This window comes from Bombina bombina, chromosome 1 (genome assembly GCF_027579735.1).
Source record: "Bombina bombina isolate aBomBom1 chromosome 1, aBomBom1.pri, whole genome shotgun sequence".
Lineage (NCBI taxonomy): Eukaryota > Metazoa > Chordata > Amphibia > Anura > Bombinatoridae > Bombina > Bombina bombina.
The window spans coordinates 1,367,379,235-1,367,396,543 of record NC_069499.1 but is presented as its reverse complement, the minus strand read 5'-3'; the positions used below and the strand labels follow the sequence as shown (position 1 = coordinate 1,367,396,543).

The 17,309-nt window shown below is 39.0% G+C and overlaps 1 protein-coding gene across 1 annotated transcript in view; it reads right to left on the bottom strand.

Annotated features, from left to right (window-relative positions):
• Positions 1 to 17,309, bottom strand: part of SLC39A1 (solute carrier family 39 member 1) — a 133,135-nt gene that overhangs the window by 104,651 nt on the left and 11,175 nt on the right. The window contains exons 2-3 of the mRNA XM_053704087.1: positions 2,777 to 2,999; positions 1,694 to 1,824 (exon numbers count right to left, since the gene is read on the bottom strand). Of these exons, the coding sequence (XP_053560062.1) occupies positions 1,694 to 1,824; positions 2,777 to 2,999 (354 nt within the window). The remainder of the gene's footprint in view (positions 1 to 1,693; positions 1,825 to 2,776; positions 3,000 to 17,309) is intronic.

The following is a 17,309-nucleotide window of genomic DNA, read 5'->3' as shown; positions in this document are numbered from 1 at the left end:
TATTAAAACGAGTTTGTATCTTCCCATGTTGAGTTGTTACATAGAACACAATCTGAGGCTGAGGAATGAAACAGAAATGAGAGAGAGAAAAAAGGAAAACAGTAAGATAGACTGAAATAAAGGGAAAACTGCCAAGTCGAATACAATTTTTTCCCTTTAAACATGAGACAGAAGGCTGCACATCCCAGGCATTGTCAGTAGATCCTATACTTTCCATATTAAATATAGTGGTAATCAGCCTTCAGATGCAGTCATAAAAAGCCAGACTGCAGAGGTGCAACACACACAAAAGGATTTCAGGCAACTTATCTGCCTAGTAACTCCAGACGACAGCACACTGTAATGCTGGAAAACGGTCATGGAGCCCTTACTGTGTCACCAGGGAAGATGGCGGTGCCTATAGGAAGCAACCCTCAGCTAAAATGGGAGCACTGCAAGTCAGCCTGAAGCTTGCAACATTTGTCCTCACCAACCCAATGTTGGTAATTACCACTAATCTGGGGAAACACTGTAGTGCCACATAGTAAGTACCAGCAAACTTTATATGCATGAAGGGAACCCAGTCCTGTTCATTGTATGACAGTGACTAGGAATGAAGGGGAGTAGGCCAGGTACTATTCTTAGAGGTAAAAGGGGCGTGATATACTTGTGTCCACCCCACCTGCATTGAAGGGGTTCTCCCTTCATAAGTATTGGTAGGATGGGCCAAGATATAAAATTTGCTTTAATTTTATATTTAACCCCCCCCCAAAAAAAAAAAAAACAAACAAAAAAAACACAACTAACTTGGCTTGTAAGATTAAATTGAATATTATTATTTATAATGTAAAGTAACTTGAATATACAATGTATCTTTATAACAGGTATATAAACAACTTTCCAATTTACGTTTATCATCAAATTTGCTTTGTTCTCTTGGTATTCTTTGTTGAAAGCTAAACCTATTTTTTCACAGCTAGAAAGCACTAGTTCATGTGTGCCATATAGATTACATTGTGTTCACTCTCGTGGAGTTTTTTTATGAGTCAGCACTGATGGGCTAAAATGGAAGTCTGTCAAAAGAACTGAAATAAGGGGGCAGTTTTGCACTTTGCAGAAGCTTTTATTCAAGGTAATCACGGAGGTAAAAATCATATTAATATAACGATGTTGATTATACAAATCTGTGTGATGTGTAATAAAGGGATTATCAACCTTTTTAACAAGAGCAGACTGTCCCTTTCAATTAGCATTTCACAGGGGTTCATAATATTCTAGCATCTCGACTAAGTCCATGTGCACACTTCCTTGTGGCAACCCATAAAAGTAAAAATTATTTTTCTACAAATTGAAGTGATTAGAAAAATTACAAATATTTTTTCTGTGAGAGGGAAATAAGGACAAACTGATCTACTCAGATGCCAGCTACCAACCAAACTAGAGCCCAGGGATTCAACGTTCAATTAAAAATTAGAAGGAATCTTTTTCCTTAAAAGAAAGTAACAAAAATAATCCTCACGTTGAGAGAGGATGGCTCTCTTAAAGTTGGCGAGTATGTGTTTCTTAGTTCCTGTCTGTCTGCTTAAATGCAGTCATGACCTCTTGTTTAATTAGTGTCTACTTTTAAAGGGGCAGGAACTTGTATGCATATTGAAAGCCTGGAAGTTCTATACATTTTAAATACAAAAAGTAGAGTAAGCTAGCTCATACATACCACAATATTCAACCTCTGCAGAGCATCATTAATACCAGAAAGGTAATTGGGCACTAAATCCAAAAGACAGGTAGCCAGGAACACCCCACTAGAGAAGCAGCTAACAAGACTCAGTATCCTGTGATGCTTGCCTGGGATGGAGATAAAACAACCAGCAGTTACAAGTATGCTAAGGATGAACATGAAGCATATTACAGGTGTTTTAAATATTAAATTAGAATTGTCTTATCAATGAAAAACATTTCTCAAGTCTGTTTAGAGTATCACATTTATAAATGCTTTCTTAAAGTGACAGTAAATCTTAGAGTTTGTGGAACACTAGGATTTACTAATGTAGCAAATAAAGGGGACTTTCAGTCATGAAGTAGGAAATACTTCATGCTGAGAGTTCCTTTATTTGTCTGCAGCGTTTGCTGCACTGAGCGCCTCAGGCCGACCACGGCAGAACACTATTTTATCCCTGAGGTGATTTTAGTCAATAGCGTGCTAGCTATAAAGGGATAATGCCAACTGGCCCGCACGGCTAGTGGCTAAGAGGTGGAAACTTTACCTCACTGAAAAATAGCGTTCTGTCATGGGCTACCTGAGGAGCTCAGCGCAGCGTACTCTTCAGGCAAATAAAGGAACTTTCAGCACGAAGTATTTTATACTTTATGACTGAAAGTTCCCTTTCTTTGTTCCACTGGTAAATCCTAGCATTTCACAAACGCTAGGATTTACTATCACATTTTCTCATTCACATAAAAGCCTTTGAAATCCCAGCTGGATTAAGACATTCTAAAGTAAGGGATATTTTAAAGCATCTGATATGATGATAGCTGGATAAAGATATTTTTGGGGGAAAACGGTAGGTAGTCCAGTTATTTAAAAACAACCCCATTGTAGCATAAATGCTAACAAGGGTATGATTTTTGTTCATGATAAATCCAAATAGCAAAACATTTTAATTATATACATTTTAAAAGATTAGATAGAACCTTAAAAAAATGGCACATACCCTCCTACCAGACCATGCCCACTAGTCCTATAGTAATATAACCCTCTTTACAAATGCATTCAGGGAACAAATCACAGTACTTTTACCTGAAGAGTCTGTGCTCCCAGGGCGCCTAAATATAAAAAGGGGAGCTAGGCCACTTATAAAGGTAAGCAGCAGCAAAGTAATCACTGATCCAAGCTTCAGTTCCAGGGCAGCCACAGAGAGAGGGGTAACATCCAGGCCAGGGCTCCAGACCAGCTTCTCAGAATCAGGAGACTGTGCCATGTCTGCAGCAAGATCCTGGGAGACCAACCTTTCTATACTGCCCTAAAACATGGAATAAGAGAACAAATATTGGATTGCAGGCAGATATCAAGAATAAATAAGGAGAAAAAGGCAGAACAGAGAGTGATACAACACATAAAGGGACAGTAAAAACTACTTATATAATTACCTCAATCAAAAGATTTAATCTTGGTGATACGTTTGCAACCTTTCAAATATACTAGGTCACATCGTATAGTGCTGCATTCTATGTTCAAACTGTGAATCCGGACCGTTAAAAATGGCACCCAAACTCAGCCCCTAAAGCTATATCTTCTTAACATGATTCCATATGCCCCTCAAGTAACCGACTCGCAAATAATTTTTTCTGTCCATGCACGGACTGTTGTGCTTGCATCATCAGATCGTCAGCCACATGACTTGCTGAATTTGCGCATGTGCAAAGTCTATAGGAATGAAAAATCCAGAACCTTCATATAACTACTTTTCTGTGTTGTGTTTGACGGACAGTGCAGAAAAGTAAACAGGTTATTGAAGTACCGTTTTTTGGAAAACATAATACAGAACCTAAATAATAACAAACATAATTTCTCCTACATAGGTGTGTCCGGTCCACGGCTTCATCCTTACTTGTGGGAATATTCTCTTCCTTAACAGGAAATGGCAAAGAGGCACCCAGCAAAAGCTGTCCATATAGCCCCTCCTCTGGCCCCGCCCCCCAGTCATTCTCTTTGCCGCTCTGAACAAGTAGCATCTCCACGGGGATGGTAAAGAGTTTATGGTGTTTAGTTGTAGTTTTTATTTCTTCTATCAAGAGTTTGTTATTTTAAAATAGTGCCGGTTTGTACTATTTACTCTACAACAGAAAAGTGATGAAGATTTCTGTTAAAGAGGACTATGATTTTAGCACAAGTAACTAGAATCCATTGCTGTTACCACGCAGGACTGTTGAAACCAGAGAACTTCAGTTGGGGGTAACAGTTTGCAGACTCATCTGCTCCAGGTATGACCAGTCTCCTTTCTAACAACACATGCTATTGCTAGAAGACTGTCATTTTTCCCCTTAGGGAAACGGTAAGCCATTTTCTTAAAACTCAGTAAACAGATAACAGGCTTACTTTTCTTGGGCTTTGTGCTGGTAGACACTGTTGTGGGCCAAATCAATTGATTTATATCACATTTTAATAGCATTTGACATGTTTTGTGAACATATATACACTTGGGAACGTTTTAATTAGATCAGGCATTGGTATTAGACGCCTAATCTAGCCAGGAAGGCCCCTTCACTCTAGTATGCTGAGGGAGGAGGCCTCATTTTCGCGCCAAAGTTGCGCAGTTAATTTCAAAGGCAGTGCATGCAGCTTCATGTGAGAGGGTCCTGTGTCTCAGAAACAGACTCCGGAAGGCTTATTTCTGTGGTGGATAACCCCTAAGGAAGGTAAAAGCTACAGCAAAGGCTGTAGCAGGGACTGTAGTGTGTAAAACCGGTTAATTTGAACAATTAGCTCCGGTTTGCTTATTTAAGGGTCTAGAGAGCATTAAGACACTGGGGTATAAATTTTATAAAAATCGGACATTGCCTTCATAGTTTTTTCAACATTCAGAAATAAAGTGTGTCATTTTATTATTTAAAGAGACAGTAACGGTTTTGCTTAAAATCGTTTTTATTACATTAATAGCCTGCCTAAATCTGTTTAACATGTCTGTGCCATCAGATAACTTATGTTCTGTGTGTATAGAGGCCAATGTGGTCCCCCCTTCGAGTGTATGTGATAATTGTGCCATAGCGTCCAAACAAAGTAAGGACAGTACTGTCACATTTCATAAAGTTGCCCAAGATGATTCATCTAATGAAGGTAGTGGGGATAGTTCTACATCCTCTCCTTCTGTGTCTACACCAGCTTTGCCCACGCAGGCGACACCTTCTAGCGCGCCAATGCTTGTTTCTATGCAGCAATTAACAGCAGTAGTGGATAATTCTATAGCAAATCTTTTATCCAAACTGCCAGCATTTCAGAGAAAGCGTGATTGTTCAGTTTTAAATACAGATAAAAAGGATGAACAATTAGACGCTGACAATGCCTTATCTATTTTACCATCACATCAATCGGAATTGGCTGTGAGGGAGGGGCTGTCTGAGGGAGAAATTTCTGACTCAGGAAAAATTTCTCAACAGGCAGAACCTGATATAGTAGCATTTAAATTTAAGCTAGAACATCTCCGCGCCCTGCTTAAGGAGGTATTAGCTACTCTTTATGACTGTGATTCTATGGTAATCCCAGAGAAGTTGTTCAAGTTGGACAAATTCTTAGAGGTTCCAGTGCACAATGACGCCTTTCCAATACCCAAGAGGGTAGCGGACATAGTGAATAAGGAGTGGGAGAAGCCGGGTATACCCTTTGCCCCACCTCCTATATTTAATAAAATGTTTCCTATTGTAGACCCCAGAAGGGACGCATGGCAGACGGTCCCGAAGGTAGAGGGAGCAGTTTCAACGTTAGCGAAGCGCACAACTATTCCTATAGAGGACAGCTGCGCTTTCAAAGATCCTATGGATAAAAAATTGGAAGGATTGCTTAAAAAGATTTTTATTCAGCAAAGCTTCATTCTTCAACCAGTTACGTGCATTATTACTGTCACCTCAGCGGCGTCTTTTTGGTTCGAGGAATTAGAAAGTTCGCTCCAGAAGGAGACTTCATATGAAGAAGTAATGGACAGAATTCACGCACTTAAGTTAGCTAATTCCTTTATATTGGATGCCGCTTTCAAATAATGAAATTAGCGGCGAAAAACTCAGGTTTTGCTATAGTGGCGCGTAGGGCGCTTTGGCTAAAATCCTGGTCGGCAGATGTGTCGTCCAAGACTAAATTACTTAATATTCCTTTCAAAGGTAAGACCCTTTTTGGGCCGGAATTGAAGGAGATTATTTCAGACATCACTGGGGGTAAGGGCCATGCCCTCCCACAAGATAGGCCTTTCAAGGCTAAGAACAAGTCTAATTTTCGTTCCTTTCGCAATTTCAGGAACGGACTGGCTTTTAACTCCACAGCCTCTAGACAAGAGGGTAACGCTGCCCAGCCCAAACCTGCATGGAAGCCTGTGCAAGGCTGGAACAAGGGTAAACAGGCCAAGAAGCCTACTGCTGCTACCAAGACAGCATGAAGGGGTAGCCCCCGATCCGGGACCGGATCTAGTAGGGGGCAGATTATCTCTCTTTGCTCAGGCTTGGGCAAGAGATGTTCCGGATCCCTGGGCACTAGAAATAGTCTCCCAGGGATACCTTCTAGAGTTCAAGGGACTTCCTCCAAGGGGAAGGTTCCACATGTCTCGCTTATCTTCAGACCAGATAAAGAAACAGGCATTCTTACATTGCGTAGGAGACCTAGTAAAGATGGGAGTGATAAACCCAGTCCCCTCAGGGGAACAAGGTCTAGGGTTTTACTCGAACCTGTTTGTAGTTCCCAAAAAAGAGGGAACTTTCAGGCCAATTCTGGATTTAAAGATATTAAACAAATGCCTCAGAGTTCCATCTTTCAAAATGGAAACCATTCGGACGATTTTGCCAACAATCCAGGAAGGTCAATACTTGACTACCGTGGACTTAAAGGATGCGTATCTGCATATCCCTATCCACAAAACTCATCATCAGTTCCTGAGGTTCGCCTTTCTGGACAAACATTACCAGTTTGTGGCTCTTCCATTCGGTTTAGCCACCACTCCCAGAATTTTCACAAAAGTGCTAGGGTCCCTTCTAGCGGTCCTAAGGCCGAGGGGCATTGCTGTAGCACCTTACCTAGACGACATTTTAATCCAAGCGTCGTCTCTTTCCAAAGCAAGGGCTCATACAGACACTGTTTTAGCCTTTCTCAGATCTCACGGGTGGAAGGTGAACATAGAAAACAGTTCCCTGTCCCCGTCCACTAGGGTTCCTTTTCTGGGAACTATAATAGATTCGGTGGAAATGAAGATTTTCCTGACAGAGGTCAGAAAGTTAAAGCTTCTAAACGCTTGCCGAGTTCTTCATTCTATTCCTCAGCCCTCCATAGCTCAGTGCATGGAAGTAATAGGACTAATGGTTGCAGCAATGGACATGGTTCCTTTTGCTCAAATTCATTTAAGACCATTGCAGCTGTGCATGCTCAATCAGTGGAATGGGGATTATGCAGACTTGTCTCCCCAAATTCAAGTAGACCAGATAACCAGGGACTCACTACTCTGGTGGCTGACTCAGGATCACCTGTCTCAGGGAATGAGTTTCCGCAGACCGGAGTGGGTCATTGTCACGACCGACGCCAGCCTCTTGGGTTGGGGCGCGGTCTGGGACTCTCTGAAAGCTCAGGGTCTATGGTCTCGGGAAGAGTCTCTTCTCCCAATAAACATTTTGGAACTGAGAGCGATATTCAATGCGCTCCTAGCTTGGCCCCAACTAGCGGAGGCCAGGTTCATAAGATTTCAGTCGGACAACATGACGACTGTAGTGTACATCAATCATCAGGGAGGAACAAAGAGTTTCTTAGCGATGAGAGAGGTATCCAAGATCATCAAATGGGCGGAGGATCACTCCTGCAATCTATCTGCAATTCACATCCCAGGAGTAGACAACTGGGAGGCGGATTATCTGAGTCGTCAGACTTTCCATCCGGGGGAGTGGGAACTTCACCCGGAGGTCTTTGCCCAGTTAACCCAACTATGGGGCAATCCGGATATGGATCTGATGGCGTCCCGTCAGAACTCCAAGGTTCCTCGCTACGGGTCCAGATCCAGGGATCCCAAGGCGGCACTGGTGGATGCATTAGTGGCGCCCTGGTCGTTCAATCTGGCTTATGTGTTTCCACCGTTCCCTCTCCTTCCCAGGCTTGTAGTCAGGATCAAACAGGAGAAGGTCTCGGTGATTCTAATAGCTCCTGCATGGCCACGCAGGACTTGGTATGCAGACCTGGTGAATATGTCATCGGTTCCACCATGGAAGCTACCTTTGAGGCAGGATCTTCTAGTACAAGGTCCATTCAGACATCCAAATCTAGTCTCTCTGCAACTGACTGCTTGGAAATTGAACGCTTGATTCTATCTAAGCGTGGGTTTTCTGATTCGGTTATAGATACTCTGGTTCAAGCCAGAAAACCAGTGACTAGGAAAATTTATCATAAGATATGGCAAAAATATATCCGTTGGTGCAATTCCAAAGGATTTTCTTGGAGTAAAATCATAATTCCTAGAATACTTTCCTTTCTCCAAGAGGGTTTGGATAAAGGTTTGTCAGCTAGTTCTTTAAAAGGACAGATATCTGCTCTGTCTGTTTTGTTACACAAACGACTGGCAGCCGTGCCAGATGTACAGGCGTTTGTACAGGCGTTAGTTAGAATCAAGCCTGTCTACAGACCTATGACTCCTCCTTGGAGTCTAAACTTAGTTCTTTCAGTTCTTCAAGGAGTTCCGTTTGAACCCTTACATTCCATAGATATTAAGTTACTATCTTGGAAAGTTCTGTTTTTGGTTGCTATTTCTTCTGCTAGAAGAGTTTCTGAATTGTCTGCTTTGCAGTGTTCTACTCCCTATCTGGTGTTCCATACAGATAAGGTAGTTTTACGTACCAAGCCTGGTTTTCTTCCAAAGGTGGTTTCCAACAGGAATATTAACCAGGAAATAGTTGTTCCTTCCCTGTGTCCGAATCCAGTTTCAAAGAAGGAACGTTTGTTGCACAACCTAGATGTGGTCCGTGCTCTAAAATTCTACTTAGAGGCAACTAAGGATTTCAGACAAACTTCATCCTTGTTTGTCGTTTATTCTGGTAAGAGGAGAGGGCAGAAAGCTACTGCTACCTCTCTTTCCTTTTGGCTGAAAAGCATCATCCGATTGGCTTATGAGACTGCCGGACGGCAGCCTCCTGAAAGAATTACAGCTCACTCTACTAGGGCTGTGGCTTCCACATGGGCTTTCAAGAACGAGGCTTCTGTTGATCAGATCTGTAAGGCAGCGACTTGGTCCTCACTGCATACTTTTACAAAATTTTACAAATTCAATACTTTTGCTTATTCGGAGGCTGTTTTTGGGAGAAAGGTTTTGCAAGCCGTGGTGCCTTCCGTTTAGGTCGCCTGACTTGTTCCCTCCCTTCATCCGTGTCCTAAAGCTTTGGTATTGGTTCCCACAAGTAAGGATGAAGCCGTGGACCGGACACACCTATGTAGGAGAAAACAGAATTTATATCTTACCTGATAAATTCCTTTCTCCTACGGTGTGTCCGGTCCACGGCCCGCCCTGGCTTTTTTGTCAGGCTTAAATTTTTTTATCTCTATACACTACAGTCACCACGGCACCCTATAGTTTCTCCTTTTTCTCCTAACCGTCGGTCGAATGACTGGGGGGGCGGGGCCAGAGGAGGGGCTATATGGACAGCTTTTGCTGTGTGCCTCTTTGCCATTTCCTGTTAAGGAAGAGAATATTCCCACAAGTAAGGATGAAGCCGTGGACTGGACACACTGTAGGAGAAAGGAATTTATCAGGTAAGATATAAATTCTGTTTTTAATGATATAAAATGATATTACATGTTTTAATACAGTATATTTTAGCGCTGGGTATATAGTGTGTATATTTGTATATATATATATATATATATATATAAAATATAAATATAATACCATATTGAACAATATTGCAGAGGAGCAACGGGTTGAACAGGAAGTGGAACACTTCGGACTCTGCTACTCCGGTAATGAAGACAGGGAAACAAATTGCGGTGCGCATGTGTATTGCCTTGTGAGTAGCGTTTCTTTGTCATCTGCACTGCGTGATGACACAGTTGAAAGCCTCGGGAACGAGCCGAGGCATTGAAAAAAATATTGAATGTTGAGAAAGAAGGTAGAGGAAGGAGGAGTTTGGGGGCCATTTTGGAGACATTGAAAATGACTATTACATTAGGTATAATTATGGCTATAGCTCTTCTTTATTACTGGGTGTATGTGAATAGTGATTAAATGGTTATGCATTTTTAGAATAGATATTGATGTTAGTGGGGTTAACTGTCCCTTTAAGACACTGTTCAACTATAGGAGTTTGGTGGCTGCAAAAGAACAGTTGAGGATACCAGCTACGGGTAGTCAGGAAAGGGCAGACTTTGTGTAGGGTAACTGCTATGAGATGTGTACCCAGTGTTTTGTGTAAAGAGTAGTTATTTTTAGGTTATGCCTAAGGACAAGTCTCCACAAACCCACATGTATAGCATATCTCACAGGGATGGCCAAAAGTCATTTTTCCCCTACTATAAAGATTAAAATCCAAAAACACAAACTGGCAAAATTCTATCTAAAAAACCCCCATAGTGTTAATATATTACTAGTTTCTTTCAATAACATGGTTCAAACATTAGACAAAGGCAAAACTTAAGATAGTCTAGTCAAATGTAAACTGTCATGATTCAGATAGAGCATGCAATTTTAAGCAACTTTCTAATTTATTTCAATTATTATTTTTTTCTTCGTTCTCTTGATATTTTTATTTGAAAAAGCAAAAAACTAAGCTTAGGAGTCGGCACATTTTAGTAGTTCCATCTGTGTAGTATTTGACCTATATTTGCTATGAAGTACTTGAAAACCTAGACATATGAGGTATTCTTTTGACTTTAACCAATTTTTCAGTACTAAATCCCTATTTATTGTTATTTTACAAAATATAAAGGTATCACAAGAAAGGCCTGTTTGTCTGTTACAAAAAGATGTATAATATGTTTGAGTGCACTTAACAAGAGAGCGGATAATTATGATGAAACCAATACTGAGCAAAAATTCAAAATGGCTTGTCATTTAAGAACAGAAACTTGGAAAAAATCTCTGTCCTTAAAGGGACAGTATACACTCATTTTCATATAACTGCATGTAATAGACACTACTATAAAGAATAAGATGCACAGATACTGATATAAAAATCCAGTATAAAATGGTTTAAAAACTTACTTAGAAGCTTTCAGTTTAGCTCTGTTGAAAAGGTAGCTGGAAAGCCCACTGCAAGTGGGAAATAAGACACTCCCCCCCCTCCCCCTTCTTTTGCATATGAAAAGACCCTTTACACAAACAGGAGCAAGCTGGAGAAGGTAGCTGACGGTATTCAAATAACACTTTGGGGCTTGGTTAGGAGTCTGAAAATCAGAGCAATGTTATTTAAAAATAAGCAAAATTATACATAAAAAAAAAAAAAAAAAAAAAAAAAAAAAAAACTTTATGGGCTTTATAAATAGATCATCTACAAAACATTTATGCAAAGAAAAAAAATGAGTGTATAATGGCCCTTTAAGCGGTTAAAAATAAAATGCCCTAACAAAAGATCAATGTATTGCTACAGTAGAATGCCCCATTAAAATAGTTTTGTGCTGGTATTAAACGTTTATGCAAAGAGGGAGTTTCCGGTGGGCGGTAACATCGGAGTGGCGCGCAGTCAGCGTTTGCTCCGAGTATACTCCAACCGCCAGTCACAGGCTCTAGGCCAAAAAAGAGCCAAGCAAATAGTACCAGACAGGGAGCGCTCTTCACCGACTACCGTGAAGCCTTAGCAGGCTACGCTCAGTGGGTACGTGACACAGAGGTAACAAAGGTACTCCACCGAATATCTCCCACAGCCAGTAAAGCTCTCTGGCGGGAGCAACGCTGCTCATGGAAATGCTCATGGATATGGACATGGAGTTACAAGGCTGACGATATATCAGAGGAAAAAGCCATCCTTCAAGATAAGTACTTATACATCAGACTATGTGTTGTAAAAGCCGCTGCAAGGTTATTCTCTTTTTCTGACTATAAGGATGTGAGTAGATTGTGTGCAGTTTGATTAGTCTGGGTGCAGGGAAGATTGTGACTGATACCTGGTAATAATCGAGATAATACCAAGGCCTGAGGCATTTATTTGTTTCACCTGCCTAATTTTTGTCACCGTTGGGTGGAAAAAAAAAACCAGACAAATAACTCAGCTGGAAAACGTGATCCCTGTTTTGGGTACTATATAGGGGGAAGCTGATGTGAAGGCCCATAGCTGTGTGATATTGCAAAGAGAGTCACTGACCTAGGTCTCTGGAATCCAGCAGGCTTTTTCTGTCCCTGATAGGCAGGTGCTATACATTGTTTGCCCCAGTGAAGAAAACTGTTACACATAAAATTGAGTCAACAAACCTCACATTGATATATCTGATCTTATTATATTTGCTGTAAAAAAGGAAAAGAAAAGAGAAAGAATACAGATATAAAAGGAAAAGAAAACCCTGGGGCTAACTATATAACTATATAAAAGTGTAACCCTACAGATATAAAGCAAAGTCTGAGCTTGAGGGGACTTAACTGCAATATACCATAATACATTATAAGGAAGAATATATTGAGTGCCTAGTGTGTAAGTCTGGGACAAGTGTGCAAGAGGTCTGTGCCGTGTTTGAGGTCTAAAGTTCCCAGTGAAGAAACTGGTACTAGGTGGCATCTGGAAAATACTGATAGCGGACACTGATCTTGAGATGGAATACCAAACTGATTAAAAGTCTCACTATATTAATACGAAGAAAACTCAGATCGCCTAGTGTGCAAGTCTGGGATTAGCATGCAAGTGGACTGTGCTGTGCTTAATATGTTTAGAACTAGGTACCTGGTGACACCTGGAAAGACTGATAGTTTCGTTTGATAAAGATATATGTTAGAAATTAATCTATGACCAATTGAGCTGTTTTTGATTCAGAGTTTGTTATCTGTTGTAAACACCTATGTCTTTACCATTGTGAATATTATACAGTGTGTCTAGGGTATAAGTCTGGGACCCTGATTCAGAGGGTATGTGTTGTGAACAGAATGCAAAGATTCTAGTGGAATATCTGGCATCTGGTTTAAATTGGTTTTTGGAAGGCTTGTTAGGCCAGGTTGTTAAAACAGAAGAGTGCAAAGTGAATTGAATTCTGTTTTCTCTAAGATTGAATGTTCCGCATTGAAGAAGTTCTATAGCACTGAAAAACTCATATAGAATCCGGTTCTTGAATGTATTTGAGCAACAAGTGCAAACAGAATTAATAAACCTATAGAATTTCCTTCTGCAGTGACAAAAAAAAAAAACACAAAAAAAACTGCTTTTAAAAGTAGTTAAGAGATTAAATTCAAAGAAATAAAATAGTTCAGAAAATTGCATATTGCCTAACATCATAAACTATCCCTTGTTGGGTATTTGATATATAGATTTTCTTTTTTTTTTCCTTTCTCCCCCCACACATTCTTACACTAACTATTCACTGTTGACCTTAGACACTTTTCCACACCTTTTATTTTTTATCCTTTTTGTAGAGTCTGGCTTAGTGCCTGATCACTTAGATTTACACCTGCCCGAGAGGCTCATACTCACTACTAACACTTTTCCACATTAGTTTTTATCTTCACACTCTCCCTTTTTTTTTTTTTTCTCTGTGGTATCTTTTCACAATAACAAGAAAAAGTGATTCTTAATGGATAAGTTTATTCAGAATTCAAAAGATAAGTCCCCAGCTGTAATGTCAGCCAAAACTAGGGAAAGAAATAAGAACAAGAATATAACTGAACCCATACAAGAGAATTTAGACAGCTTGAACACACCACATATAAATATAGAAACACAAATGTTAATAACTGAAAATTTCTGCTTTACTGATGCCGCAGTTTGATAATCTCAGGCTAGAAATTTCAACGGTATCAAATGAGTTAAAACATTTTAATGCACGAATAGGAGAAATAGAGAATAGAATTTCGAACCTAGAGGATCAACTGACTATTAAAAGTAATAGGATTGAAGAATTAACCGGACAAATTGCAAAACTACAAGACAGAGCAGATGTTGCAGAAGATAGATCAAGAAGAAATAACCTAAGATTCATAGGCATATCTGAAAAATATGTAAATAGAGATTTAGAAGTACTTATCACCAAAGAAATACCAAGGAAATTGGGTATGCAAAGGGAAGGATCAGAAATTATAGCTGAGCGGCTACACAGACTGGGTTTAAGTAAGCAATACTTGGGTGAAGACCTTACGGGTAGATCCCGCACTAGGCCAGTGATAGCAAAATTCTTGAACTATAAGGACAAAGTTGAAATCTTAAAATATCTTAAAAAACTTTCAGAACCCCTCCTGTTGGATGACAGGAAAGTCCTTATCTTTCAAGACTTTTCACCGGAAACCTCGAATAAAAGGAAAATAATGTCACAATCGTGTTCGCAATTCATTCAAAAGGGGCTACAGGCATTTGTAGTCTATCCTGCTATGTCACAGTTTGTCAGGATTTATGACTTAAAGGAGAACAGCGTTAAATTTTTAATTTGTTTGGGTATGTATTTTTTTTTTTTTTCTCTTCTCTTCTTATCAGCCTTCACAAAATTTAAGATATTTCTAGTAGTTATGGAAAAATGGTGGTTGGTAGTCTGTATAGAATAAAATTAGGATACGGGGTATAAGGAATTCACTAGGTCTTACATCATGGAATGTCGGTGGTATTGTGTCTCCTATCAAAAGAAAGACAATCTTAAAGCATCTTAAAAAATTAAATACTGATATTGCCTTTCTTCAGGAAGTCAGGTTGTCGGCAACAGAACTAGCTAAATTAAAAAAGTTAATTGGGTAAAAGAAGTAGTTGCCACTCCATGTCTAGAAAGGAAAAAGGGCGTAGCTATACTACTTGGTAAGAATCTAGAATACAAAATTCTTGAAGTTATAAAAGATGACAATGCACGTTATATTATTATTGAAATAGAAATAAAAAAAAAAAGATTTATACATTGTGTAATGTCTATGGCCCAAATAATTTGGACCCGGAATTTTGGAATAAATTGCAGGTATTATTGTTAAAATATAATGAAAAAAATTTAATAATTGCTGGTGATTTTAATTTAACACCTAGATTCCCATTAGATAGGAAAAGCACAAAAGGTAGGAAAAAGGATTCTAGAATATCAAAGGAAATGAGAATCCTGCATACATTTAAAAAAAATCACTTAAAGTCCATGATATTTGGAGACTCCAATATCCAGATCTAAAAAGATTCACATGCTTATCAAAATCACTAGAATCACTATCGAGGATTGATTTTTTCCTGATATCTGAGCCCTTATTGTTGGTTAACCCAAAGGCAGACATAAAAGATGTAATTATATCTGATCAAGCTCCTATTACTCTAGAACTTACCCTTACTTCACTTCCCGAAATACATGCTGAAAAATGCAACTTTTGTAGGTATGTTAAGAGAAAAATTCAATATTTTTTTAAATTTGAACAGAGAATATTTAGATAGGATAGAAATACTGTGGGAAACAGCTAAAACGGTGTTAAGGGGAGAAATAATAAGCTATATGGCCACATTTAAAAAGAAAAGAAAAGAGAAGGGAAGAACAATTAACGAATCAAGTTATAAATTCCTACAATAGATACCTATCAAGTACTACAAAAAATAATTGGTTCAGATACACCCAGGCAAAACAAGAAAGGGACACATTTTATACACAAGAAACTATTAGAGAAGATCTCAAAAGTAAAGCAAAGTTTATGAAATTTGGAAATAAAACAGGTAGTCTTCTAGCGAAAGTAGTTAAATCTGAAAAAAAAACTAATATAATTTCGGCAATAAAAGTGGAAGATACATATATACATGACCCGTCAGAAATAAATGAGATCTTTTACCAAATATATAGCAATTTCTATGATGCATGTGAGTTAGACAGCTCGAATAAGAAGCGGTTTTGGGATTCAATAACTACCCCCAAAATAACATTGGAAGAAGCTAATACAATTAATCAGCCTATCACGGTAGAAGAAGTAGAAACAACAATTAATAAGATTAAATTAAATAAAGCACCTGGGCCGGATCATTTACCAGCCGAGTTTTATAAAATTTTAAAAAAAGAAATTGCACCATATTTGACTAAATTATACAATTGGTATTATTCCGAGAATTCTAGAATGTCAAAGAACTTCACTAAAGCAAATACAATTTTGATATATAAAAAAGGAAGGGACCCTGAGAAGCCAGACGCGTATAGACCTATTTCCCTACTAAAAGTGGACTATAAGATTTTAGCAATAATAGTCGCGGAAAGATTAAAAAAAATTTTTGGTAATATCATACATATAAATCAGGTAGGGTTTATGAACAATCGAAGTTCTGTGGTTAATATACGCAAAGCTTGCATTATTATTGAATATTTTAATGATCTGGTAGATAAACATCAGGAGATAAGTGTCATGAACCAAGCCTCCAGACTAAAAAGAAAAAGAAAAGGTCTGGGAGGCATTCTGCCAAGAAGGGCTGTATAGGGATTTGAACCTGTGGCTCTGTGGTTGCTATTTCTGTTTGCTTACATGTTGAGCCACAGCCAGTTCCAACAATAGTATGGATCTTAAAAGATCTGATAAATAACTATTTGCCTTACTTGTTGTTACACCTGTGCAACACACAGGTGTTCTCAATTCTGGAATTAATCAGAACCAACCCTGTGCAAAACCTCCCTATTTAAGGAAGGCTTTTAGTCTGCATTTTTGTCTTCACATTGGATCTGTTTTGTCAAGTCAGAACCTGTTTCCTGTACTTCTTTGGAGAAAGATTTCACCTTTGCACCTGTTTACAAGGTATTACCAGGAGAAAGCCTTTACCTTTAAACCTGTTACCAATCTACAAGTTTGTTTCATGCTTTATGCAATTCCTGCACCAAGCTATTGCCAGGAGACAGACTTCACCTTTGCACCTGTTTACAAGGTATTACCAGGAGAAAGCCTTTACCTTTAAACCTGTTACCAGTTTGCAAGTTTGTTTCCTGCCTTGTGCATTTCCTGCACTCAGCAATTACAAGGAGAGAGACTTTACCTTTAAATCTGTTACCAGTTTGCAAGTTGTTTCCTGCATTGTGCAATTCCTGCACTCAGCAATTACAAGGAGAAAGACTTTACCTTTAAACCTGCTACCTGTTCACAAGTTGTGTTCTGCCTTGTGCAAATCTTACATTTCAGTTATTACCAGGAGAAAGACTTTCCTTTTTGAATCTGCATCTCTGCTTACTAGTTTTCTTTCTTTTCACTCCTGCTGTATGTGGTCTTAACATACCTGAGTAGCATATTTAAATATCCTGCAAGTATTTGCTTAAACAAAGTATTTTGTTGTTTAAATAAATTTGTTTTCATTTTCAATCAGTATGGCTTCTACTAATCTTCCTTTAAAGCAACTGTTCCAGACAATGAGGCTCTCACATGATATCCTGAGACAGAACATGACAGAATGTGAAGACCCTAAAAGAGAGCCCTCTGGGATTATTGCTATATTGGATTCAGTGTTAAAGTTTATTAAGGACATACTCATTAACTTTATGGAGCTGGTGGAAATGTTAT